The 26,983-nt window shown below is 41.8% G+C and overlaps 1 protein-coding gene and 1 long non-coding RNA gene across 3 annotated transcripts in view; one reads left to right on the top strand and one right to left on the bottom strand.

Annotated features, from left to right (window-relative positions):
* The window catches only part of iffo2b (intermediate filament family orphan 2b), a 34,058-nt gene extending 26,233 nt beyond the window's left edge, over window positions 1-7,825 (top strand). For both annotated transcript variants that reach the window (XM_072244997.1, XM_072244998.1), the window contains exons 6-9: window positions 1,438-1,558; window positions 2,636-2,725; window positions 2,886-3,016; window positions 3,896-7,825. In XM_072244997.1, the coding sequence (XP_072101098.1) occupies window positions 1,438-1,558; window positions 2,636-2,725; window positions 2,886-3,016; window positions 3,896-4,001 (448 nt within the window). In that variant the 3' untranslated portion in view covers window positions 4,002-7,825. The remainder of the gene's footprint in view (window positions 1-1,437; window positions 1,559-2,635; window positions 2,726-2,885; window positions 3,017-3,895) is intronic.
* The window catches only part of LOC140188807 (uncharacterized), an 84,022-nt gene that overhangs the window by 56,240 nt on the left and 799 nt on the right, over window positions 1-26,983 (bottom strand). The gene's annotated exons all lie outside the window — the stretch shown is intronic.

Raw genomic sequence — 26,983 nt, forward strand, 5'->3', positions numbered from 1 at the left:
GAGTCCAAGCAGCATGCAAGCAATTTAACATAAATTAAAAAAGATACACAAGAGTTGAGATGAATGTTTGATTTTTTTATATATATATATAGGAATGTCATTTAATCGGCTTCCACCTGTGCTTTCTGAATTGTATCCATTTGCTACATAAAATCTAAAATTTAGTCCTTCCAGTTATTTTAACAACTCCCTTAGATCTGCCCTCTGGCTATGGGTGCTTTTGCCATTGCAAGCAGTTGGCCCCTGTTAATTTACCTGTAAAACCATTGAATCATTAATTCTCCCTATGCCCTTCTAAACAGGACAATCATTGTTTCTGTGAACAGATTTTGTGAGAGAAATATTGCATCCATGCTATTGTTCTGGTAAATTTCCACCACATACTCAATACTCCCTAAACCCCAGTGCTCTGCAGTGATTTATGAGGATTCAACATCTTTCTTTTGTGCTGATTAGCACGCCAAGATCAAAAGATCAATTAGGAAGACATTTTTAAATCTTTATAATTTCTTTACAGGCATTCTCAGATGTCTCCATGTTTGTAACCAACCCCTCTAAAATGATTAGATTAGATTATATAACCTTTTCATTTAACCTACAGAAATAAATTACTTTGCACATCCTTCATTTAAACTTCACCTACCAACTACATTTCATTAGCCTGGTTTTCTTAAGTTCTCTTACTGTCCTTATCAGTCAATATTTATGAATTTATGTTACCTATAGGCTTAGAAATTATCCTCTCTATACTCAAGTCAAAATTTTTGGTGAATATTACAAAACTGACCATTGAGGAACAGTCTGGAAAGATGGTAGTTTACTTTTTGTTAATAGTTAGCAAATAATCTAGACAAGAAGAGCTGAAGTCCATTTAAGTTAAGATCATTTAAAGTCAGGGTTTAAAATCTGGGCATACAAAGCAGGTATTGGTAAAAGTGATCATTGTAAATATCCTCTAAATCTTGTATTGAAGGAAATCTATGGTTCTACTCAGTAGTTCTTACAAATATCAATGTCACCTGTGCCTCGAAACTAATGTTGCATGCATTTTAAAAATTAATATTACACTGCTCACCCTTTTATTAAAAGGGGCCTTGTTAATTTTCCATTCTTCTGGGATTTGACCGATATCTGTTTCTACTTGAACACCAAGTAATTTTAGGATATTTCCTCTTTCCTAGGAATGTCTTTCATTATGTCCTTGTTTATGGTCTTTTAAATCAGTTTATTCAAAATAGTAATTTTGATTCCTGCCCCTCACCACCCCCAATACTCTCATGTCCTCCCTTGAATGCCAGAACATTGGTCACTAGATGTGAAATTTAGTTCCATTCTTAAGTTAATTCTTGCTAACACTTCTATTGGAGAAAATGCAGAATACGCATTGTTTTACTTTTACATGTATCTAGAATTAATGTTTTGAATGTTTTTCTCTAGGCGAGAGACATTCGACTTTGAAGATGATTGTGATAGTTTGAGCTGGGAGGAAAACGAAGAGACTTTACTACTATGGGAAGATTTCTCTGAGTACACAAACATTGTGGAACCTCCTTCAGAGGTATCCTTATTTGCAAGTTAATAATTAAATTATTCTGGGAGGGTTTTTTATAGGGCTATCAATATTTTTTTTAACTCTCTAATCCTCCATGCTGTGTTTAGACAGTACACTTTTTGAGTGAATTGTGTGAATAGAAGGCAGGATTTCTTGTGCTTGAAATTTCATCTGAACTATTGAATATTTGTAGGTGAACACTTTTGTGCCATTCTGCAATGTAAAAAAAAGCGCTCCCTTGCCTCAATGTTACTCAAATATTGATTTAGTTTTTTACCAAGTTGAATTTTCTCTTAGTATTCTGTGCATCTTGTTGATATCTCCATCTGCTATTTCTCAACAGCCAAAGCTAGGACAATGGATTCTTCCTTTCGTCTGGAGATTTTTTTTTGTGACTATTAGAAAGTGAGATGAATAATCCAGGTTCTGTTTACCCCATTCTATATATACTGTACACTGAAATTTTTATCTGCAGTTAAAGTGGCAAGAAAGATAATGGGCTCTTTGTATTTTTTATATTTCAGTGGCACGGAAATATTTATCCTTTGTATTTACCCCACGACCCCTTTAAAATTACCTGAATGCCATGTTGTATGAAAATTACCATAGTTTCTAGCCCATGTCCTTTATATATGAATTGTGTTGTCATTGATTACTAATTGCATCTCCAGAACTTATTTCTGTTCTAGAATTGACATTGAGCCCTTCACACTGTTCCCCATCCCTCCACTGCCAACCCAAGTGGTTTAGTTATCTCTAGATAGATTTGACAGTAATAGGAATGGAGGAATAAACCTGTACTACTCTCAGGTTTCAACTTTAAAATTATGTATGGTGTACAAATAGAGATTTCTGATCATAATGCTAAGACTGAAAGACTAGTTCTTCCTATTGTGTTGTGATCTGATAAAAAGAAGTTCTTCTTTGTGCATGCTAATTGGTGACCTTGTGTTTGTCATCTCAATTCAATCACTTAGTACAGAGTACGTCAGTGTGATTGAGTAGGAATCAGTCCTTTAATATTTTCTGGATCTTGGTTAAGAGTAGTTAAGCGTGTGTTGATGTTTGTTTTTCCTTTTAAAGGATGAAACATTGGAAACGGTGATCAAAGAAACTGAATCACTCTTCAAGACGAGAGAAAAGGAATATCAAGAAACTATTGACCAAATAGAGGTAAAATTGTTTCAGTAAACTTCATGAGTTGCTCAAAAATTTTAGATTTCATTAACAATACCGTCCGTTTGCTGCTAAACCGACCATTTCTATTTGCGTTATATATAAACTACTTTCTTTTAATTTTACGTCCCTGACTGCATCTCTCTTTTTGGTATAGCTGGAGCTAACCAGTGCCAAAAGTGATATGAATCGTCACCTCCATGAATATATGGAAATGTGCAGCATGAAGCGTGGTTTAGATGTTCAGATGGAAACCTGTCGTCGGCTCATTAAACAGTCAGGAGGCAGGTAAGAGAATCCATTTTGAAATCTGCACGAACTTTGTAAGTGCAAGAAATTTTAGAAGTCACTGACATACACGATAGTGAAGCATACTACAGCTGCGATCCAGTTGTTCATCGATTTGACTTCAAGTGCTGGATGTGTGAATAATGAGCACTTTTCAGTGCGGCTGTGTCTGGATATTAGGGAGTAACTGAAATTTACTTTAATGACCTGTTCTGTGTTCAGCACCTTTTCCTCACAGAAGGATCAAGACTGGGAGAATTAGGTGAAATGTCACAAGCACAATCCTATAGCTTTTTGCCTTTCATGGAAAAATGCTTTTGAGTAAGGTACTGCCTTCTGTAAATTGCCTATATATAAAAAAAAGGCATCTCCCACCAGCCATCAAAGAGATGAGACAACCTAGGATTCTGTTCCTTAGAGGACGCCTGATGCCAGCCCCCTAGGCCTGAGTCGACGTAGTAGTAGTAGTCCTTGAAGGAAAGAAGGGGCATTGAAACGATGCTCAAAATGCTTTGGTTCTTTAGAGTGTAAATGAGGACTAAGGGAAAATGGCCAGAGGATAATAACTTCATGTAATGGTAAATGGAGCTGAGGGAATGACATTTATTAAATGAAATGTGCCATCTGAAAAACTGGTGAGAAAAGATTCACTGCACTTGTTTAAAAAGAATTGGATTAATATTTGAAGGGAAGTTTTTGCAGGAGTTCAGCTAAAGAGTGATAGAGTGGAATTCAATATAAAGTACCAGTACAGGAATAGTCAACTATCTGTGCTGTAGGATTTAGTGTGTGATTTAAACAACTTTTTACATTTAAGTTAAAATTAATTCTTCTCTCTTCGTTTCTCATCCCTTTCATTACCCTATTTCTTCTGAACAGAAACTCCCCGTCATTCAGTTCCGCAGCAAGTAGTGACTCAGGAAATACAGATGATATCACAGATGAACTTGAGCGTGATGGGGAAGGTGATAGTTCTGTGAGCTGATGAATGGATACAAATGAAATGGACTCAATCTGCCTGTACCCACAGCAATCACCTTTTAACCCTATTTTTGCTACGGTGCAAAGGGCTTTGTTCATACATATATATAGTGAAGCCCTACGTGTTGGTGCTGTACATTTGTATAGTTGTACAGAATATCATTGAACAGAATTTGAAAAGCAGTGTCGACTTCCCACCTGGTGCAGAAACCCACCACGATAACTACTATGCAAGTGGCTTGCCTTACACATCGAGAGCCTTCATCTTGTTGAAGGAGCTAAACTCCACAGCATTTTGAAAGAATGCTTAAGTATCTTTGAAATGCATGTGGTAGCTGATAAATAAATATTGTATGGGTTAAGGAAGTGGATTACTTACATTGTTTGTTCATGCTATGTGATAGATAGGATCAGCAAGGGCCTTTCTGGGTTTCTGCATATCCTTAATGTAAAGTGTTTGAATCTGATTAAACTACTGTAACTAATTATGTAATTACTGAAACAGTGTGAACTGCCTGATGTGCTCTATTCATTCTGCACTGGAAGTTAATAACACCATAAAGCTCTTCTGCCATTATTCTCTGCAAACCAATGTTGCTAAAGAACTGGATTATGTGACTTGTACAGAATTATTATTTCACTGGGTAGTATTTAATATCCTAATATTGCCAGGGTTATGGGAATGTATGTACAAGGTTGTATTTGGGGATAAATTATTATAGAATCTACTGTATGTAGGTTCCTCTTCATATCTGAAGAACTGGATTAAATTCATAGATGGAAAACTGTATATTTTAACTATAGGATGTCCCTTACTCTCACAAAAATATGAGAATGATAGTGCAATCAGTAGCACCTTGAATATACCTCTCTGAATTGTTTAACTTCATCACTACAGTTTGAGATTCTGAAAGGGGGTTAGATGGAGTCTACATTAAAGCCGTACGGAATGGGAACTAATTGTAGTGTCTAATTTGGGACCATGAATAATTGATGATTTATGCTTCTGTAAATTTAGCATTTTTATCAATTACAGTCTGTGGAATCCTTCAATTCAGTTTTAAACAGAACTAGGATACCTCAAGGTCCTATTATTTATGGATAAGGATACTTTTAAAAGAATGTTCTAATGCATTGTCCACTAACCAGTAATGGCTTCATGTTGTATATTGCTTCACTAATAGGGCTTTTGGATGTGAATGATCCAGAACTAGGTGATACTACAGATAGTTAAGCTTAAAGTCTTTTATCTTTCTGATAGAGCGGAATGGAAGAATGTTGGTTCCCTATAGTCTTTTGCCCTTCATTAATTTATCTTGCATAGTATTTGTTTGTAAAATGAGTATTTGATTGTTCAAACTGTATTTCTGTACTCAGGGTGTGCTTTTATTAAAGCAAAGGCACTGGCATATTACCAGAGTTAAAAACTGACCATATAGTTATCAGTAACACCCTGTCTTGGGAAACATATCGTGAAAAAAGATGGTACTGAAATAGTAAAATTAAAGTGCTTTGTTTTTAATGACTACCCACCAATAGTTTCCATTTGAACTTTCTACTTGTTCTCATATTTTGAGAAATTAAGTGAGCAAGTGGCCTGCTAATTTTCAGTTAGTGTTGATAGGCTTATTCCAGAATCTTGGAAAATTAGGTGGATCTTTGGGAACTTCGCATTTGTCTCAGTGAATTTCTGTGGGTTTTGATCATTATTAAATCATGAGAAGAAAATTACTATGATTGGATTAGATTCTGGGAATGAAGTCCTTTTTCATTAAAACCCTTCCTGTATGAGATGTAAATAAATTAACATAATTAAAGGGGGGGGGGTAATCTAATAGGGAACTATTCTTAGACGGTTTTTTGCTTGATGCGATCCCATCTTTCAAATCACTGTTAAGCTCCATTCTTCAAAACAATTTATGTTAAAGCAAGAACGGTACAGTAAATTAAAATGGTGTCCTCTCACTGGTTCTAATGTCATGATTGATATTATCAAGCTTTAAAGGTGGTTAAAAGATGGAAATGGGCTCTAATGTAATAGATGGTACTCAGCTCCTTTTGTTGGAGCCTCTGGAACATTGCGTCAAATTAAAGGCACAGGAGAAACTCCTTTACTCTACATCTAGTTTTTTAAAAAATCTTACCTAGAAGAATGCTGACATTGTAGCCAAAAAAAAAGATTTAGCAATCTTGAAAATAGCCATATTATAATAAGATATGGTAATTGGCCCAAAAAAGCAAGTTTCTTGAAGTGTTACAGAAACTGCAATACATGATGTAGTTTACCTATTTATAAGTATTTATATTTGATCTTTGAATTGAAAGATGTAAACTTAAAGGACCCATAAATGATGGTTCCGTATTACAGATTCTGCCATCTTTAAATATTGGTGACTCTGTAAGGAAATGAAAGTGTCTCCTGCATTTTTTACTCATGGATTAATATTATTGAAATATGCATTTGTGTCATGTGGCAACTCAGGTGAGCAAAGTATTTCCATATATATATTTAATCTACTTGATGGGATGTAGATGATTCTAAAAATGCTGGCTTCCACTGTCGATTCTTCATTGCCCGAGCTGAGAAGGCACTTAACAGCTAACCAAATTGGTGGGTCTGGAATCATGAGATTCAAAACAACAGATTTCCTTCTCTGAAGGCATTAATGAACCACAAGGGTTTTTATGACAATCTGGTAGATTCACAATTACCATAACGATTACTGGTGCTTTGTTTCAGATTTGTTTAATTGAAATTACGTTTCCCAATGATCCTGGTGGGATTCAAACTTGTGTTTCTGGATCAATGGTTCAGTCTTCAGTATACAAGTCAAATAATGTAACCAGTATGCTATCTTACCCTATCTAATGTCTATTTACATTATTCAATTTACCCACAGATTTAAATAGTAAAATAGGATAAATTTAATTAACCTGTCTTGAAACAGTCTTGTATATATGAGGGGTAATTTGCAAATTTGTTTTAATTCACTTGTGCCTTGATGGTGTTTTTTTGTTATTTAGGGGTCTCAATTTATCCAGCTAGATGACAATTTTACAAATTTTCTGTTGGAGGCAGGGAGAGAAATAAAAATGTCATCTATAAAGACACAGCTAGATCTAAGGTCGTCACCTACAGGCAACAGGATCAGGGGTACAGTCATAATCTATAAAACGGCCTGGGCCACAGCTTTCTGTTATTGGCAATGGGTCCAGATACTTCAAATATGGCAGGCAAAACCAAAGTCAAAGCCTTCATCAATAGAAGGTATGATCAAGGTTCAGATCAGGGTTTTGCATCTGTAAGAGTGACAGCCAAGGTCAAGTTTGTAGTAAGTTCTGGTGAAGAAAAATCTGACCTGATGGAATCCAAACTAGCCTTCCAGCATAAACCTGTTTGGTCAGTAGTTGGACTCCAAAAGAATGAACTATTATGTTGTGAGCAGAGCAAAGATCTATAAAAGAATGTGTGACCTTATTTATTGAATGCTAATTGGCATGCTATATATCTCTGACACTCCCTCACCTGGGGCCTGTTCACTGTACAGGACATTTTTCTATTTTTTTTTCATGGAGTTAACAAGGTGATTTGAAATTATTGTTTACCATTTTGTAAATAGTTATGTTTATTTAAAACTGTTTTCAAGATGTTAAATTTCAGAATTGTAATAGGTTACGTGATTAAATATTCTTCAAAGCTGGTATCTTGAAAGGGTAAAGAATTGAACAATATTGGTGTAAGAACTGATCCGACCGCTGGATACACTAATTTTGATCTCAGAAAATTCTGAAAATAAACACTATTCTCTCCAGTTGTTGTTTCTGTGATGGTCTGTACAATTAATAAAAAAAAAACTAAGAATGCTGCATCTCCACTTGGTTTTGCAGATTGCAATCCAGGCAGCCAAAGATCTAATGTCTTTTGTGGTTATCAATTTTCTCAATAGTTGTCCTTTTTTCCTCTCATTCACTCTGGTACCTATAATGAGGATGGTTTTGTAGTGATCAGTGAACTGACTTCTGTGCATTTTGTTTTCTTATTGTAGGCAGGGCTGTATGGTGCTTGTTCGTAGGTATATACAGGTTATGCAACAAAAGAGAATTCTGTTTGGTCTAATATTTCAGATAATTTATCATCAGACTAGGAGTTCTCCAATTAAACTGAGTAGGAATGGAAACTGTGAGTAAACACCAGAGGACAAATTCTAGCAACTGATGCCACCATGTGGTAGAGTATAAACAATAACTTCAAATTTTTACTCTTTATGTTTACCATTTTATTTACAATTCCAGCACTTTCTGTAATGTGGATTCAGGTAAATTACAGTATTCAAAGTGTGAATAAGTACTTTGCAAATCTGATACAAAGGTCTTAGGATACTGCAGTCACTGTGTTATCATCCTATTAGCAATGCACTCTAGTAGATGGCTGCACAAAAAATAAAGATGGCTTCTCACACAGTGGCATGTTCAAAATGCTGATTCAGGAGTGTTGTATTTGAACATTAAGTAAAAACATTAAACAATGTGGAACTGATAATTGGTAGTAAGAATACACCAAATCCAACTAGAATACATTTTGGGCCCCTTCTGAGATTTTGGGATTCCTTCTGGAGCCGTGAAGCACCATGGTCTCCTAAAATCAACTTAAATTTCACTGATTTCAGGTAAAGTCAAAATAAACACAAGGAACTTCAAATTCTTTCAACAGTTCAATTGACTATGTAGAAAGGATAGATTTTTAAATTGTTACAAATGATGTTACATAGGGAAAGTTGAATCTTTGATCTATAATTTCAGGAAATCTGAACAACTTGAAAGGCAGTGCACAATATTGAGCTAATGAACACAGACCAAAAAAGCTTTTGTCTCCAGTGGAGTGTTAGAGAACATCTGTGAACCACTTACCTGAATGCAATACAGCACCATGAGAAACTTGAGCAAATAAGCAGTACAAACTGAATTCAGAATACAGTACAAGCATAGGGCTAATGGGTTGTACAGACTTCATTTCAGTAAAAAGTCAACTAGACATTCTATAATCAGTACACACTATAGAAAAGAATGTAAATGGAAATCGATTCTAGGTGAGTGATGTGTGAGCAGCAAGTTAGGCAATAGAACATATAGCACAGGAACAGGCCCTTTGGCCCATCATAATGTGTTGAACCAACCAGAAAAAAAATCAAAAACACCCAAACACTAATTCTACCTACCTACATGATGTCCACATCTCTCCATCATCCTCACATTCATGTATCTATCTAAACATCTAGTAAAAGCTTGTAATGTATTTGCCTCTACCGCCATACCAGGCAGCGCAATCCAGGCATCCACCACTCAAATAAACAAAACTTACCCCTCACATCCCCTTTGAACCTAACCCCTCTCACCTTCAATGCATATCCTCCCGTATTAGATATTTCAACCCTGGGAAACAGATACTCCCTGTCTGTCTGTACCTCTCATAATCAGGTTTATTATCACTGGATATGTCATGAAATTTATTAACTTTGCAACAGCAGTTCAATGCAATACATAATAGAAGAAAATAAGTAAATCAATTACAGTATATGTATAGATTAAAAATTGTGCAACAACTGAAACAATATTTATTCAAAAAGTGAGGTAGTGTTCATGGGATCATTGTCCATTTAGGAATCTGATGGCAGAGGGGAAGAAGCTGTTCCTGAATCACTGAGTGTGTGCCTTCAGGCTTCTGTACCTCCTTCCTGATGGTAACAGTGAGAAAAGGGCATGTTCTGGTGGTCCTTAATAATGGATGCTGCCTTTCTGAGACACCAGAACTTGAAATGTCCTGGGTACTTTGATAGCACGTGCACTGTAAACTAGCAACCTAGTAAACCTCTTCTGCACCATCTTCAACACCTTAACATCCTTTCTATAGTGGGGCAACCAAATATTGGCTAAAGAGTACAGGGAAGTTTGAAGTCATCTGCTGCTGTTCATACTACACTGGGGAAAGAAAGTATGAAGATGATGGGGATATGTAAAGTAGTGAGATTTGCCAAAATTTTAAGTTTCCACTTTGGCTGGTACAGGGAATGGATCAAATTTAATGGATGGGAGCTAATTCTAAGGATAAAACTAAATTGTGAAATGCTTCAGAATGTTGAAGCTGACAGACATCAAATATCCTGATGTGTAATGGTGAACAAAATCATTCAAGATGTAAAACCAAGAATCATCTAAACAAAATGCTGCATCTCAGTTTTTAAAACCATCATCTATATGTTATAAAGCAAAGGACAATTAACTGAAATAGCTGAGTTTTCAGATTGATCTGTTTGTCAATTTTGCATTTTTAAGGATCTGGAAGTTATAAGAAACAACAGAGCAACATAATGTGCCACCAAGTACATTTCCCTCCCCTTTTCAGCATTTCAAAGTGCCATTCTCTATCACTGACAAATAGAAATATACATTGTCTCCTCACATCTCCCAATGACCCAGATTTGATTCTGAGTCAAGGTGCTACCTGTGTAGAGTTAGTTACATTCTTCCTGGGACGACATGGGTTTACTGAAGTACTCTTCATTTACTCCCAATCTCAAAGATGTGCTAATAGGTTATTTGGTTACAGTAAATGGCACAAAGAATCAAAAGGAAAATTAGTGAGAGTAGGATGCAGGGACAAAGAGGAATAAGATAGAGGGAATTGCTCTTCTAGGAACTGACATGGATTTAATACGTTGAATGGCCTGTGTTGTAATAAATGTGACCCTTTTCACAGTACCTTCCATGCAACCAAATTTTTTTAAAATTTCAAAATATACTTTATTCAAAAATAAAATTATATACAATAAATCATTCAATAACTTTCCATCCTTTACGTACATTTCCATTAGTCAGTACATATCCATACTTATGGCCACCCACGTGGCACTCCAGTTGTTCACCTTACCACATCATTGTTGAGGGGTATACTCCCCACCACCCGACCCCTCCCACTCCCGGGGGTGAAGAAACCTATACCGTGGTCCTTCCCCACCGGGCCTTTGCAATGGCTGCACTGAGTTTCAGTGCGTCCCTTAGCACGTACTTCTGCAACCGAGAATGTGCCAGTCGGCAGCATTCTCCCATGGACATCTTCGTGTGCTGGTAGATCATCAAATTTCGGGCTGACCAAAGAGCGTCTTTCACCGAGTTGATGATCTGCCAGCAGCACCGGATGTTGGTCTCAGTGTGCGTCCCCGGGAACAGCCCGTAGATCAGAGAGTCCTGCACGCAGCTGCTAGGGATGAAAAGTGACACTAGCCCATCCATCCTCCTCCTCACTGCAGTCCTCCCGTGAGCAGTGGGGTGTGGAGACGACGTTCCGGGCGTACAGGAGGGATCTGACTGGGAGGGCCCCTCTCACCGCCAGCCAGGCGAGATCTTCGTGCCTGTTGGTGAGATCTGGCGATGAGGCATTTTCCCAGATGAACTGGACGGTCTGCTCGGGGAACCACCCCACTGTGTCCATCACGTCCTTCTCCTGCAGTCCCTGCAGGACATTACGTGCCGACCACTGCCCGATGGCCCTGTGGTCAAAGGTGTTCTCCTGGAAGAACTTTTCTACGAAGGGCAGGTATGCCGGCAATGACCAGCTGACTGGGGCGCTGCGCAGGAGTGGGGCCAGACCCATCCTTCATAGCCAGGGCGACAGGTAGAACCTGGGCACATAGTGGTACTTGGTGTCCACATACCTGGGTTCTACACACAACCTGATGTAGCCACATACGAAGCTGGCCATCAGGGTGAGGGCGACATTGGGGACGTTCTTGCCCCCATTGTCGAGGGACTTGTGCATGACGGCCCATCTAACCCGCTCCATCCTCGATCTCCAGATGAATCTGAAGACAGCTCGGGTGATTTCCGAGCTGTAGGAGCGGGGGACGGGCCACACCTGCGCCAAGTACAGCAGCCCTGAGAGCACCTCACACCTGAGAACCAGGTTCTTGCCTGTTATCGACAGGGAGCGCCCTCCCAACAGTCCCAGTTTCTGTTTCACCTTGGCAGTCCGCTCCTGCCAGTTCTTGTTGCACGCCTCGGCCCCTCCGAACCAGATCCCCAACACCTGCACGTGGTCAGACCTGATGGTGAAGGGGACGCTGGATCAGTCAGGCCAGTTGCCGAAGAGCATGGCTTCACTCTTCGTGCGGTTGACCCTGGCCCCGACACTAGCTTGAACTGTTCGCAGATGCCAATCAACCTGCAAACTGACCTCGGATCAGAGCAGAAGACGGTGACGTCGTCCATGTACAGGGAAATTTTCACTTGCGTCCCTCCACTGACTGGCAGTGTCACCCCTCTTATGCCCTCATCCCTCCTGATGGCTTCCGCAAAGGGTTCTATGCAGCAGACAAACAAGACGGGAGAGGGGACAGCCCTGCCTGACTCCAGACCTGATGGGAAAACTGTCTGTTTCCCACCCGTTGACCTGGACTGCACTACGGATGTCTGTGTAGAGCAGTCTGATCCACTTCTGGATTCCCTCTCCAAATCCCATTTTGGAGAACACGTCCGCCATGTACGTGTACGATATCTTGTCGAAGGCTTTCTCCTGGTACAAGCTGACCAGGCAGACGTTCACCCCCCTGTCCTGCACGTAGGCGATAGTGTCCCTCAGCAGCGCGAGGCTGTCTGAGATCTTCCTGCCCGGTACAGCACAGGTTTGGTCCGGGTGGATCACCTGTCCCAGAGCAGACTTGACCCTGTTGGCGATAGCCTTGGACAGGATCTTGTAATCCACATTTAGGAGGGAGATGGGCCTCCAATTTCTAATGTCTTCCCTTTCTCACTTCTGCTTGTAGATGAGGATGATGATGCCCTTCCTCATGGACTCTGAAATGCTGCCGGCCAGAAGCATAGCATTGTACACTTCCAGCAGGTCTGGGCCCATCCAGTTCCACAGAGCCGAGTACAACTCAGCTGGTAAGCCATTGCTTCCAGGAGTCTTACTCGACTCAAAGGAACGGATGGAGCCTGTCAGTTCGTCTAGGGTCAGTGGCTGATCCAGACTCTCCCACTTGCCGTCGTCTAAGACCTGCGTGATAGACTACAGGAAGTTGCAGGAGACTGTGGATTCTGTGGGCTTTTCGTCGTACAGACCAGCATAGAAGGACTTGTAGATCCTCAGCATGTCGGTCTGCGAGGACACGAGTGAGCCGTCCTCTTCCTTAAGGTTGTGGATCACAGAGCTCCCACTGTGCACCTTTTGGAAGAAGAAGCGTGAGCACGTCTCGTCCTGCTCCACGGTTTGGACCCTTGATCGGAAGATGACCTTGGAGGATTCGGCGGCGAGGTGCTGGGCTTGCCGGCCCTTCACCTCTCGCAATTCCTCCCTGATATCCACCCCCTTCGACTGCAGAAGGAGAATTTGCTGCAACTCTGTCTGGAGTTTACGCAGTTCCCTCTGCTCCTGCCTTGCTTTCTGGATACCCTTGCGGATGAAGAACCTCCTAATGTTCTCCTTGGTGGCTTCCCACCAGTGAACCGGGGAATCAAAGAAGGCTTTCAAGGTTCTCCAACCTGTGTACTCCCTCTCTAGTTCATCGATGTTCTCTGGGGTCAGCAGCTTTACATTCAGCTTCCAAGTCCCCCTGCTTGCCTTCTGGTCCTCCCGTAAGAGACAGGTGGCTCTCAGAAGGCGGTGGTCAGAGAAGAACACTGGCGTGACGTCGGTGGACCTGACCGTGAGGGACTCTGACAGGAAGTGGAAGTCGATCCGGGAGTGGGCTGAGCCATCCGATCGTGTCCAGGTGGCTCGTGGCTGTGCTCCACCTGTGGGGGTGCCAAAGGCGTCATGCAGCTTGGCTGTCTTCACCGTTTCCCTCAGGAGTCTGGAGGTACTGTCCAGCCTGCCGTTGGCACTGCCGGATCTTCCAGCCGCATCAATGGTGCAGTTGAAGTCTCCAGCCAGAACGACCGGCTGGGACGTCACCAGCAGCTTTGGGAGCTGCTCCAGGACGGCCAGCCGCTCACTCCGCACGGGGGAGGCGTACACGTTGATCAGCTGGAGCGGAGTGCCCCGGTATTTGACGTCTGCTACCAGGAGGCGCACCGCAACCACTCTTTAACTTGGGTGATTGAGAAGTTTGATGGAACTTTTATACCACCTTGACTCCCACTTTTCTAAACACAGTTTCCACTTGAAGAAATATCTTAAACTTGCATTTTTTAATGTAACATAATACTCAAGATGTGGTCTGTACATAAGGAAAATGTATTGCCCTAAGAGTGGAATTTTTTTTCACTTATATTAACTTCAGTTTTCACTCATCATCTATTTACACCTCACTTGGATGGTAATAGGTATTCATTGGTCTTCACCAAAATCTTTCAATTGACTGTCAGGAAAGGGAAACGGAACAAGCAGCCAGTACGGAGTATCCCTGTGGCTGTTCCCCTCAGTAGCAAGTATACTGGCTCAGATACCATTGGAGAGCATGATCTACTGGGGGAAGCTGCAGTGATTGGTTCTCCGGCACTGCGTCTGGTTCTGTGGCTCAGAAGGGAAGCGGGGAAGAACAGCAGTGTAGTACTGATAGGGGATTCCATAGTTAGGGAAGCAGACAGGAGATTCTGCGATTGTGAAAGAGACACTCGCGTAGTACATTACCTCCCAGGTGCCAGAGTCAGGGATGTCTCAGATCAAGTCCACAGCATTCTATAGGGGGAGGGTAAGTAAACGATAATTGTGGTACTTATTGGTATCAATGATGTAGGTTGACAAAAGGAGGAGGTCCTAAAGAGACAATATACGGAGTTAGAAAGCTGAAAAGCCGGTCCTCCAGGGTAGTAATCTCTGGTTTGCTGCCTGTACCGTGCATTAGTGAGGGTAAGAGTAGGATTTGGCTGATGAATACATTGCTGAGGAATTGGTGCAGGTGGGGCTTCAGATTCTCTGCATCACCGGGATCTCTTCTCATAGTCATAGTATAGTACAGCACAGAAAAAGGCCTATCGGCCCATCTAGTCCATGCCAAACTATTAATCTGCTTGGTCCCATTGACCAACACCTGGACCATAGCCCTCCATATCCCTCCCATTGGTGTACCTATCCAAATTTCTCTTAAATGTTCTATTTGAACCCGCATCCACCATTTCCACTGGCAGCTCATTCCACCCTCTGAGTGAAGAAATTCCCCCTCATCTTCCCCTTAAACATTTCACCTTTGTAAGACACAGAAGACTAAAGGCAAATACTCAGTGAATCAGGAACAGCTTCTTCCCCTCTGCCATCTGATTCCTAAATGGACATTGAACCCATGAACACTACTACACCTTTTTATTATTTCTGTTTTTGCGCTATTTTTGATTTAACTATTTAATATACATATATATTTATTGTAATTAATTTACTTTTTTCCCCTGTATTATCAGGTATTGCATTGTACTACTGCCGCTAAGTTAACAAATTACATGACATGCCTGTGATATTAAACCTGATTCGGATTCTGACCTCTGGTTCTAGACCCACTCAACCTGACTGGAAAAAACCTGCTTGCGTTTACCCTTTCTATACCCCTCATAATTTTGAATACTGTACCTCTATCAAACCTCCCCTCATTCTTCTGTGCCGTCTATCTAAATATATACGTCCGATCCCTTAAAATAACTTCAATAACTTCTTCAGCACTGAAGTCAGGCTCACCAACCAATCATTTCTTGGCTTATTTTTAGTGCCTTTCTTAAATAATGGAATAATATTAGGCTATCCCCAATCCTCCAGCACCTCACCTGTGGCTAAAGATGTTTTAAAGATCTCTGGTAGGGTCCCTGCAATTTCTACACTAGCCTCCCACAGGGTCTGAGGCACATCTTGTAAGGTCCTGTGCATTTATCTACCATAATTTGCTTCTAGATGGTAAACACTTCCTTCTCTGTAATCTACAAATGGTCCAGGACTACACTGCTGCTTTATCTCACTTCTATAGATACTGTGTCTGTTTCTCCAGTAAACACAGATGCAAAAAATCCACTTAAGTCCTCCCCCAACTCTTTCAAGTCCATGCATAGGTGACCACTTGGATCTTCCAGAGGACCAATTTTGCCTCTTGCTTTTAATATATCTGTAGAAGCACTTGGTATTCTCCTTTACCTTGTCTGCTAGAGCAACATCATGCCTTATTTTAGTCCTCCTGATTTCCTTCTTAAGTGTTCTCTTGCATTTCTTATATTCCTCAAGTACTTCCTTTGTTCCTTCCTGCCTATATCTGCTGTGCACCTCTTTTTTTCTTGACCAGGGCTTCGCTATCTCTCAAAAATCAAGGTTCCTTAAACATATTATCCTTGCCTTTTATTCTGACAGAAGCATAAAAACTCTATGCTTTCAAAATTTCACTTTTGAAGGCTTACCATGTACAGGTGTCCCCCGCTTTTCGAATGTTCGCTTTACGAAACCTCACTGTTACGAAAGACCTACATTAGTACCCTGTTTTCGCTTTCAGAAGATGTTTTCACTGTCACAAAAAAAATTCAGCGCGCGACAAAAATCAGCACACGATAAAAGCAGCGCACGCCCCGAGCAGCCGCTCTCCCAGGATTCAGAACGGCATTCTCGCCAGCATTGCTTTAACACGAGCCTGTGAGCAGTCGTTTGCAAGATGAGTTCTATGGTGTCGGAAAAGCCTGAAAGAGCTCGTAAGGGTGCTGCACTTAGCGTAAAACTAGACATAATTAAGCGTTTCAATCGTGGTGAATGGAGCAAGGACAAAGTGAGTTTGGCTTGTGCAAGCCGACGAAGATGATGTTGAAAAGGTTTTGGCATCCCATGTCCAAGAACTAATAGATGAAGAGCTGATGCAATTGGAAGAGGAAAGGATAACAATCGAAACCGAATGAGTAATGATAAAGTGCGACTTTAATTTCGAAAGGGTACGTAGGCTTAGGGGATATTTGCAAGATTCTTTGAGTCCTTACAAAGAACTGTATGATAGAAAAATGCGCGGGGCTCAGCAGTCAAGCAAGCCTTCCACATCAGCCACAGCAGACGATGAACCTCGACCTTCGACATCCAGGTGGGCAGTCATAGGAGAAGATGAGCTGCCTGCTCTAATGGAAACAGACGACAAGATGACACCCCAGTGTCCCACCACCCCAACACCCAGGCCGCGGACAGATACTGTACCGATTCACGGAGAATGCAGCAGTAGTCGGGAGGCACACAGCACATTGTTAAGAAAAAAGCTGAAATAAACATGCTAATTAATTAGGTGCCGCCCCACACGTAATTGTCGGCCCAGATCAGAGGCGATGCAATCGGCAATCGGCACTGATCTGGGCCGACAATTATGTGTCGGGCAGCACGTAATTAATTAGCATGTTTATTTCGGCTTTTTTCTCAAAGATGTGCTGGGTGCGTCCCGGCTACCGCTGGACCCCTGCGTGCTTTGCGGCAATGTATCGGTTGGTGGCCCGGAGGGTGGGGGCCACTGCACCACCCAGCCTGCGACGACTCAGCCTAACACACCATCATCAGTGTGCTCGCTGTCTTCCCGATTCCCGTAAGTGATACTACACTGTACATACACTATTTCTACTTTATACCAGCTGTGTATTTTTACGTGTTATTTGGTATGATTTGGCAGCTTCATAGTTTAAAGATTACTGGAGAGCGCTTGCACCGTGCTTTTGCCAACAGCGCTCGCGTGAGATTTTCTACCGACAGCGCTTGCGCGAGATTTTCGCTACGGAGAACAGTTCAGTAATGATTGTGGAAAAGTATTTCTACTTTATATAGGCTGTGTATTTATCATATCATTCCTGCTTTTTCTATATGTTACTGTTATTTTAGGTTTTATGTGTTATTTGGCATGATTTGGTAGGTTATTTTTGGGTCTGCGAACGCTCACAAAATTTTCCCATATAAATAAATGGTAATTGCTTCTTCACTTTATGACATTTCAGCTTATGAACCGTTTCATAGGAACGTTCTACCTTCGGATGGCGGGGGAAACCTGCACACCTTTGCCAGAAAACAATCTGTCCCAGTTCACACTTTACCAGATTCTTTCTGAGACCATCAAAATTGGCTTTTCTCCAATTTGGAATCTCAACCCAAGGACCAGACTTATCCTTTTCCATAATTATATTGAAACTAATATCATTATGTTCATGAGATGCAAAGTGTTATACACAAACTTCTGTCACCTGCCTGCCCGTCTTATTTTCAAATAGCAAATCTAATATCACTCTCTCTATAGTTGGGCCTCTACGTACTGATTAATGAAACTTTCCTGAACACATTTGACAAACTCTATCCCACTCTTGCCCTTTTGCAACATGGAATTCCCAACCAATATGTGCAAAGTTAAAATCACCTACTACCACAACCTTATGTTTCTTGCAACAGTCTGCAATTTATCTCCAAATTTGCTTCTCTAAATCCTGCACACTGTTGAGTGGTCTATAATATAATCCCATTAACATGGTCACCTCTTTCTTATTCCTCAATTCCACCAACACAGCCTCAGCAGACGAGCTCTCCAGTCGGAGTACTGCCGTGAACTTTTCCCTGACCAGTAATGTCACCCCTCACCTTCAATCCCTCCACTCTATCATGTCTAAAACAATGGAACCCTGGAAATTAGGGAGGAGCTTAGGAGGACTAATGGAGCCTAACGGCGACTCCTTCGCTTGCATCTTCGGAAACAGCTCTATTTCCATCTCTAATATCTCTATTTTTCCCTTTCAGGGTTCTTTTGAAGACCCTAACCTGGAGTTACCTGACTATGGTTCTTTGTGGGAATGGGACCTGTTCTCAGGGTTTCATGAACGGCCGTTATTAAACATGCCAAGCGCTTGGCCTTAGAGCTTCACTCGCCTTCGGAGAACTGAGATTTTGTGGCTCAGGAGTTGGGGGGGGGGAAATCGGAGGTCGGTGTCCGGTCAGGAGATCTGTGTGTCGCAGAGATGGAAGATCTAAGGCCGTGTGCCCAGAGACCGAGATCTTTGGGCACAGAGCTCAGAAAAAGCAGTACAATGGACTTTTAATATCGTAAATCAGTGAGTTGTTTGTTATGAATCCCCTCTCACTGTGAAATGGAGACATCTCTTTCTCCCTTATTAGGGAGAGAGAGGGACCTGTGCTATGTCAAATACCAGGTGAACTAGTAGGCTTTGGGTTACTACTGCAAGTCTGTATCTTTGCTGTTGCCTTGCTCATGCTTGAGTGCTCAGTGGTGGGTGCCAATGCTTTTTTTTGCTGGTGGGGGGAGGGAGGATTGTTGCTTACTGCCAATCACTCTTGGGAGGGAGGGGAGCTGGGGGGACTTTGGGGTTCTAACGTTTAACTGTCGTTCATTCTTTGGGGGCACTCCTCTGTTCTAGTGGATGGTTGCGAAGAAAAAGCATTTCAGAATGTATATTGCATACATTTCTCTGACATTAAATGTACCTTTGAAACCTTTGAACACTGAGCTACCAGTCCTGCCCCTCCTGCCACCAAGTCTCACTAATGACTATAATGTTATAATTTCACTGGCTGATCCATGCCCCGAGCTCATCCTCCCATCCTACAATACTGCTTGCATCAAAATATACACAACTCATGAACATTAGACCACTATACTCAATATTTCAATTCCTAAGTTTGTATGTAGGCTTAACAACATCTTTCCCCACACCACTCCACTATCTTTCTCAACTATCTGCTCTGTTGCTCTGGTTCTCATCATCCTGAAACTCTAGTTTAACCCCCTCCCCCACCAACCTTGCAGCACCAGCTAATCTTCCCACAAGGATATTAATCCCCTCCAGAGCAGATCAGGTGCAAACTGCCCCTTCTGTATAGGTCACACCTTTCCTGGAAGAGAGCCTAATGATCCAAAGATCTGGAGTCTTCTCTCTGACACCATCTCCTTAGCCACATGTTAAACTGTACAATTTTCCTATTTCTGGCCTCACTAGCATATACATTGGTAGCAATCCTAAGATTGCAGATCTGGAGGTCCTACCTTTCAACTTAGCACCTACTCCCTGAACTCACTTTGCAGGACTTTGTCACCCTTCCTGCCTGTGTCATTGGCATCAACCTTCTCCTTCTGGGGATGTTATGACCTGTACAAAAAGGATGGGCTACACCTGAACCTGAAGGAGACCAATATCCTTGCAGGAGGGTTTGCTAGAGATGTTGGGGAGGGTTTAAATGGACTTGGCAGGGGTTTGGGACTGATAGGGCTGAGGATGGGGCAGTTGGTATACAACTAAATGCAGTGTGTCGCGAGACTGTGAGGAAGAACAGACGGATGATAAGGCAAATTTACAGTCAACACGATGAGTTGGCAAAATCAAAAATGGTGATGAATACAGGATTGAAGGTGTTATATTTGAATGCGTGCTGTATAAGGAATCAGGAAGATGATCTTGTAGCACAATGGCAAGAATGGTGTTGTGGGCATCACCCAGCAGTGGTTGCAAGAATATTGTATGTATTCAAGAATACACATTGTATCGAAAGAACAGGTAGGTAGGTAGAGAGGGTGGGGTAGCTCTATTGGTAAAAAATGAAATCAAATCCTTAGAAAGAGATGACATAGGATTGAAAAATGTCGAATCCTTGTGGGTAGACTTTAGAAACTGCAAGGGTAAAAAGACCCTGCTGGGAGTTGTATACAGGCCACGGAACAGTAGCCAGGATGTGAGGGTACAAATTACAATAGTAGATAGAAAAGGCATGTAAAACAGAGCAATGTTGCAATAGTCATAGGTGATTTCAATATGCTGGTAGATTGGGAAAATCAAGTTGGGGCTGAATTTGGATCCCAAGAGAGAGAATTTTTAGAATGCTTATGAGATGTTTTTTTTAGAGCAGCATGTGGTTGAGCCCAGTAGGGTATTGGCTATTCTGGATTGGGTGTTGTGTGTTAAACCAGATTTGATTAGGGAGCTGAAGGAAAAGGAACTCTTAGCAGGCAGTGATCATAATACAATAGACTGCAATTCGAGACAGAGAAGTGAAAGTTGGATGTATCAATATTACAGTAAATGGAATTTTAGAGGTATGCGAGAGGAACTGGCCAAACATGATTGGAAGGGGACTCTAGCAGGGGTGATGGCAGAACAACAATGGTTGGAGTTTCTGGGAGCAATTCGGAAGGCACAGGATAGATGCATCCCAAAGTTAAAGTCTGTCCCAAGCCTTATAGGCTCATCAGGCCGGTGCTTATGCCAGTTTCCATGGTGTGAAGCGACTGACAGTGCAAGACTCCCCCCCCCCCCACCCAAGGATAGGACGCCAGTCTATCGCGAGGTTAACCCCCAGCATTTTGCCGGTACCCATTTTCAGCTGGGTGGACTGGAGCAGTATGTGGTTCAGTGCCTTGTTCAAGGACACAAAACACTGTCTCGGCTGGGGCTCGAACTCACGACCTTCAGATCACTAGTCCAATGCCTTAACCACTTGGCCATGCGCCACACATCCCAAAGATGAAGAAGAATTCTAAAGGAGGGATGATGCAACCATGGCTGACAAGAAAAGTCAAAAACAGCATAAAAGCAAAAGGGAGGCCATATAATAAGGCAAATATTAGTGGGAAGTTAGAGGATTAGGAAGCTCTTAAAAACCAACAGAAAGAAACTAAAAAGTCATAGGAAAGGAAAAATTGAAATATGAAGGTAAACTAGCCAATAATATAAAAGAGAATAAAAGTTTCATCAGATTAAAAGAGAGGTGAGAGTGATTATCGGTTTGCTGGAAAATGACGCTGGAGAGGTAGTAATGGGGGACAGAGAAATGGTGGACAAACTTAATAAGTATTTTGTGTCAGTCTTCACTGTGTAAAACACCAGCAGTATGCCAGAAAGTAAAATGTGTTTGGCGGCAGGAGTAAGTGTAGTTGCTATGACTAAGGAGAAGGTGCTTGGGAAGCTGAAAGTTCTGAAGGTAGGTAAATCACCTAGACCCCAAATGGACCACATGCCAGGATTCTGAAAGAGGTGACTGAAAATATTACAGGAACATAAGTAATGATCTTTCAAGAATCACTAGATTCCGCAATGGTACCAGAGGACTGGAAAATTGCAAATGTCACTCCACTCTTTAAGAAAGGAGGAAGACAGAAGAAAGGAAATTATAGCCAGTTAGTCTGACTTAAGTGGTTGGGAAGATGTTGGAGTCAAATATTAAGGATGAGGTTTCAGGTGACTTGGAAGCAGGCCAAAGTTCAAATGGTTTCCTTAAGGGGAAAATCTTGCCTGTCAAGCCTATTAGAATTCTTTGAGGAAAGAAGGATAAACTTGGAGTTTCAGAAGGCCTTTGACAATGTGCCACACAGGAGTCTGCTTAACAGGAACCCGTGGTATTACAGCAAAGATACTAGCGTGTATAAAAGATTGTCTGACTGGCAGGAGTGGGAATAAAAGGTGCCTTTCTGGTGGTGACTAGTGGTGTTCCACAGTGATTAGTGTGTTCTTTTCATATCAGATACAGGAGTAAAGATGTCTGAACATAATTATATAGAGGTGATACTTCATATGGAGTATTGTGTACATTTTTGTGTCCTTACATAAAAAAACATTTTCTTTCTATAGATGCAATCCAATGAACATTTGCAGGAATACTCTTATGATGGTGGATTTGTTGTCAGAGCCGAGACTGGGAAGACAAGGCCTGCAGTCTCCAGGGTTTAAAAGAATAAATGGTGATCCCACTGAAACTTACAAAATTCTTTCAGGACTAAACAATGTGGATGTAAGGGAGATGTTGGCCGGGCTCAGGAGTCCAGAAACATAAATGATGACAGCATAATTAGGTGTTGGGCACTAGAGGAAGTGTATTCACTCAAAGATTATTGATTATTTGGAATTAACTATCTTGGAGGATGGTGAGTTTATTCAAAACAGAGATCAGTTGATATTCAAGCACTCAAATGATATGGGGATAATGCAGAAAGATCTGCCATGAAACCTCCAAAGGGCCAGACAGCATTTCCTGGTCCCAATTTAAAAAAAAGAAAAAAAAATATTCAGCAGGTCAAGCAGCATCTATGGAGGAAGGAGCAGAGTCAACAATCAGAAAGCAATTTATCAGAATGCATCACAACTTGGTGTGACAACTGCTCTGCTCTGGACTGTAAGAAATTGCTGCGAGTTGTGAACACTGCCCAGTCCATCATGAAAACGAGCCTCCTCTGTGTTAACTCTGTCTACAGTTCCTTCTGCCTTGGGAAAGCAGCCGACATAATCCCTCCCACCCTGGCCATTCTCTCTTTTTTACCCCTCCCATTGGGCAGAAATACAAAAGCTTGAGAAACACATATCACCAAGCTCAATGACATCTTCTGTTCCATTTATCTTCTGAAGATAAATAATCTTCTGGAAATAGTAGGGGATAGAGGGTCCAGTGAGATGGAGGAACTGAGGGAAATACATGTTAGTAGGGAAGTGGTGTTAGGTAAATTGAAGGGATTGAAGGCAGATAAATCCCCCGGGCCAGATGGTCTGCATCCCAGAGTGCTTAAGGAAGTAGCACAAGAAATAGTAGATGCATTAGTGATAATTTTTAAAAACTCTTTAGATTCTGGATTAGTTCCCGAGGATTGAAGGGTGGCTAATGTAACCCCGCTTTTTAAAAAAGGACGGAGAGAGAAACCGGGGAATTATAGACCAGTAAGCCTGACATCGGTAGTGGGGAAAATGCTAGAGTCAGTTATCAAAGATGTGACAAACAGCACATCTGGAAAGCAGTGAAATCATCAGACCAAGTCAGCATGGATTTGTGAAAGGAAAATCATGTCTGACGAATCTCACAGAATTTTTTGAGGATGTAACTAGTAGAGTGGATAGGGGAGAACTAGTGGATGTGGTATATTTGGATTTTCAAAAGGCTTTTGACAAGGTCCCACACAGGAGATTAGTGTGCAAACTTAAAACACACGGTATTGGGGGTATGGTATTGATGTGGATAGAGAATTGGTTGGCAGACAGGAAGCAAAGAGTGGGAATAAACAGGAGCTTTTCAGAATGGCAGGCAGTCACTAGTGGGGTACCGCAAGGCTCAGTGCTGGGACCCCAGTTGCTTACAATATATATTAATGACTTAGATGAGGGAATTAAATGCAGCATCTCCAAGTTTGCGGATGACACGAAGCTGGGCGGCAGTGTTAGCTGTGAGGAGGATGCTAAGAGGATGCAGGGTGACTTGGATAGGTTAGGTGAGTGGGCAAATTCATGGCAGATGCAATTTAATGTGGATAAATGTGAGGTTATCCACTTTGGTGGCAAGAACAGGAAAACAGAGTATTATCTGAATGGTGGCCAATTAGCAAAAGGGGAGGTGCAACAAGACCTGGGTGTCATTGTACACCAGTCATTGAAAGTGGGCATGCAGGTACAGCAGGCGGTGAAAAAGGCGAATGGTATGCTGGCATTCATAGCAAGAGGATTCGAGTACAGGAGCAGGGAGGTACTACTGCAGTTGTACAAGGCCTTGGTGAAAACACACCTAGAGTATTGTGTACAGTTTTGGTCCCCTAATCTGAGGAAGGACATTCTTGCCATAGAGGGAGTACAAAGAAGGTTCACCAGGTTGATTCCTGGGATGGCAGAACTTTCATATGATGGAAGACTGGATCGGCTAGGCTTATACTCTCTGGAATTTAGAAGATTGAGGGGGGATCTTATTGAAATGTATAAAATCCTAAAGGGATTGGACAGGCTAGATGCAGGAAGATTGTTCCCGATGTTGGGGAAGTCCAGAACGAGGGGTCACAGTTTGAGGATAAAGGGGAAGCCTTTTAGGACCGAGATGAGGAAAAACTTCTTCACACAGAGAGTGGTGAATCTGTGGAATTCTCTGCCACAGGAAACAGTTGAGGCCAGTTCATTGGCTATATTTAAGAGGGAGTTAGATATGGCCCTTGTGGCTAAAGGGATCAGGGGGTATGGAGAGAAGGCAGGTACAGGGTTCTGAGTTGGATGATCAGCCATGATCATACTGAATGGCGGTGCAGGCTTGAAGGGACAAATGGCCTACTCCTGCACCTATATTCTGTGTTTCTATTATTTACAGATTCTTGAACGGATTTCCCATACACAAAATGATGAACTCTTGATCTCCCCATTTGCCTGGTCAAGGCCCTTACACTTTACTTATATAATTGCACTGTGCTTTCTCTGTAACACCAGAATATAGAACCATACAACACAGAACAGGCCTTTCGGCCCACAATGTTATGCCAACCTTTTAACCTATTCCAAGATCAATCTAGCCTCTATCAGACGTAGCCCTCCATTTTTTTTCATCCATGTGCATATCTGTTAAATGTCTCCAACATCTCTGCCACAAACACCATTCCCAGCAGTGCATTCCACACACCCACCACTTTGTGTAAAAAAAACCTACTTGACATTCTCCTATACTTTCCTCCAAACATCTTAAAATTATGCCCATTCATATTAGCCCCTATTACCATGGGGAAAATGCATTGGCTATCCATTCTATCAATGCCTTTTATCATCTTACACACCTCAATCAAGTCACCTCTCATCCTCTTTCACTCCAAAGAGATAAGTCTTAGCTCACTCAACCTTTCCAGGTAAGACATGCTTTCTAATCTAGGCAGTACCCTGGTAAATTTCCTCTGTACCTTCTCAAAGCTTTCAGATATAATGAGATGAGATAAGTGAACATACTACTCTGTAGTCTAACCAGAGTTTTATAAATCTGGAATATTACTTCTCCACTCTTGAACTATATCCCACATTGTTTTTGTTTCCTTTTGTACGATCTCAATGGACTTACATATGAAATAAACAGTTTGAATAGAATGCAAAGAAAACCTTTTCACTCCATCTCTGTACATAGAACAGTAAGTACACGAACAGGCCCTTCAGCACACAATGTTGTGCCGAACCAGCTAAAAGGTAAATCAAAAAAACACAAAAACTAATCCCTCCTACCTACATAATGTCCGTATCCCACCTTCTTCCTCATATTCATGTGCTTATCTAAACGTCTCTTAAAAGCCTCTAATGTATTTGCCTCTACCACCATACCAGGCAGTGCATTCCAGGCATCCACTACTCTGAGTAAAAAACTTACTGCCTCTCACCTTCAATGCATGCCTTTTGGTATTAGATATTTCTACCCCAGGAAAAAGATACTCCCTGTCTAGTCTGTCTATGCCTCTCATAATCTTGTAAACCTCTATTAGATCCCCTCTCAGCCTCCACCGCTCCAGAGAAAACAACCAAAGTTTATCCAGCGTCTCATAACACATGCCCTCTAGATCAGGCAGCATCCTGGTAAACTTCTTCTGCACCCTCAACATCCTTCCTATAGTGGGGTGACCAGAACTGTTTGCAATACTCCAGAAGTGCGGAGGATCAGCGAGATATTGGGACCTGTGTTCATAGGACACTCAAAGCTGCTGTGCAGGTTGACAGTGTTGTTAAGAAATTGTATGGTGTGTTGCCCTTCATCAACTGTGGGATTGAGTTAAGAGCCGTGAGGTTAAGTTACAGCTATCTAAGACGTTAGTTAGACCTCACTGTGTTCAGTTCTAGTCACCTCACTACAGGAAGGATGTAGATACTATAGAGAGAGTGCAGAGGAGATTTACAAGGATGTTGCCTGGATCGGAGAGCGTACCTTAGGAGTGAGTTTGGCCTTTTCTCCTTGAGGCATGATTGGCTGAGTGGTGACCTGATAGATGATGAGGCATTGATCGTGCGGATAGCCAGAGGCTTTTTCCCAGGGTTGAAAAGGCTAACACGAGGGGGCATAATTTTAAGGTGCTTGAAAGTAGGTACGAAGGGGACGTCAGAGGTAAGTTTTTCCACACAGGGTGATGAGTGCGTGGAATGCACTGCCAGCGACGATGGTAGAGGCGGACGCATTACGGTCTTTTAAGAGACTCTTAGGTACATGGAGCTTAGTAAAATAGAGGGCTATGTGGTAGGGGAATTCTAGGCAGTTTCTAGAGTAGGTTACATGCTCGGTACAACATTGTGGGCCGAAGGGCCTGTAGATCATGCAAC

The sequence above is a fragment of the Mobula birostris genome, chromosome 27 (genome assembly GCF_030028105.1).
Source record: "Mobula birostris isolate sMobBir1 chromosome 27, sMobBir1.hap1, whole genome shotgun sequence".
Classification (NCBI taxonomy): Eukaryota; Metazoa; Chordata; class Chondrichthyes; order Myliobatiformes; family Myliobatidae; genus Mobula; species Mobula birostris.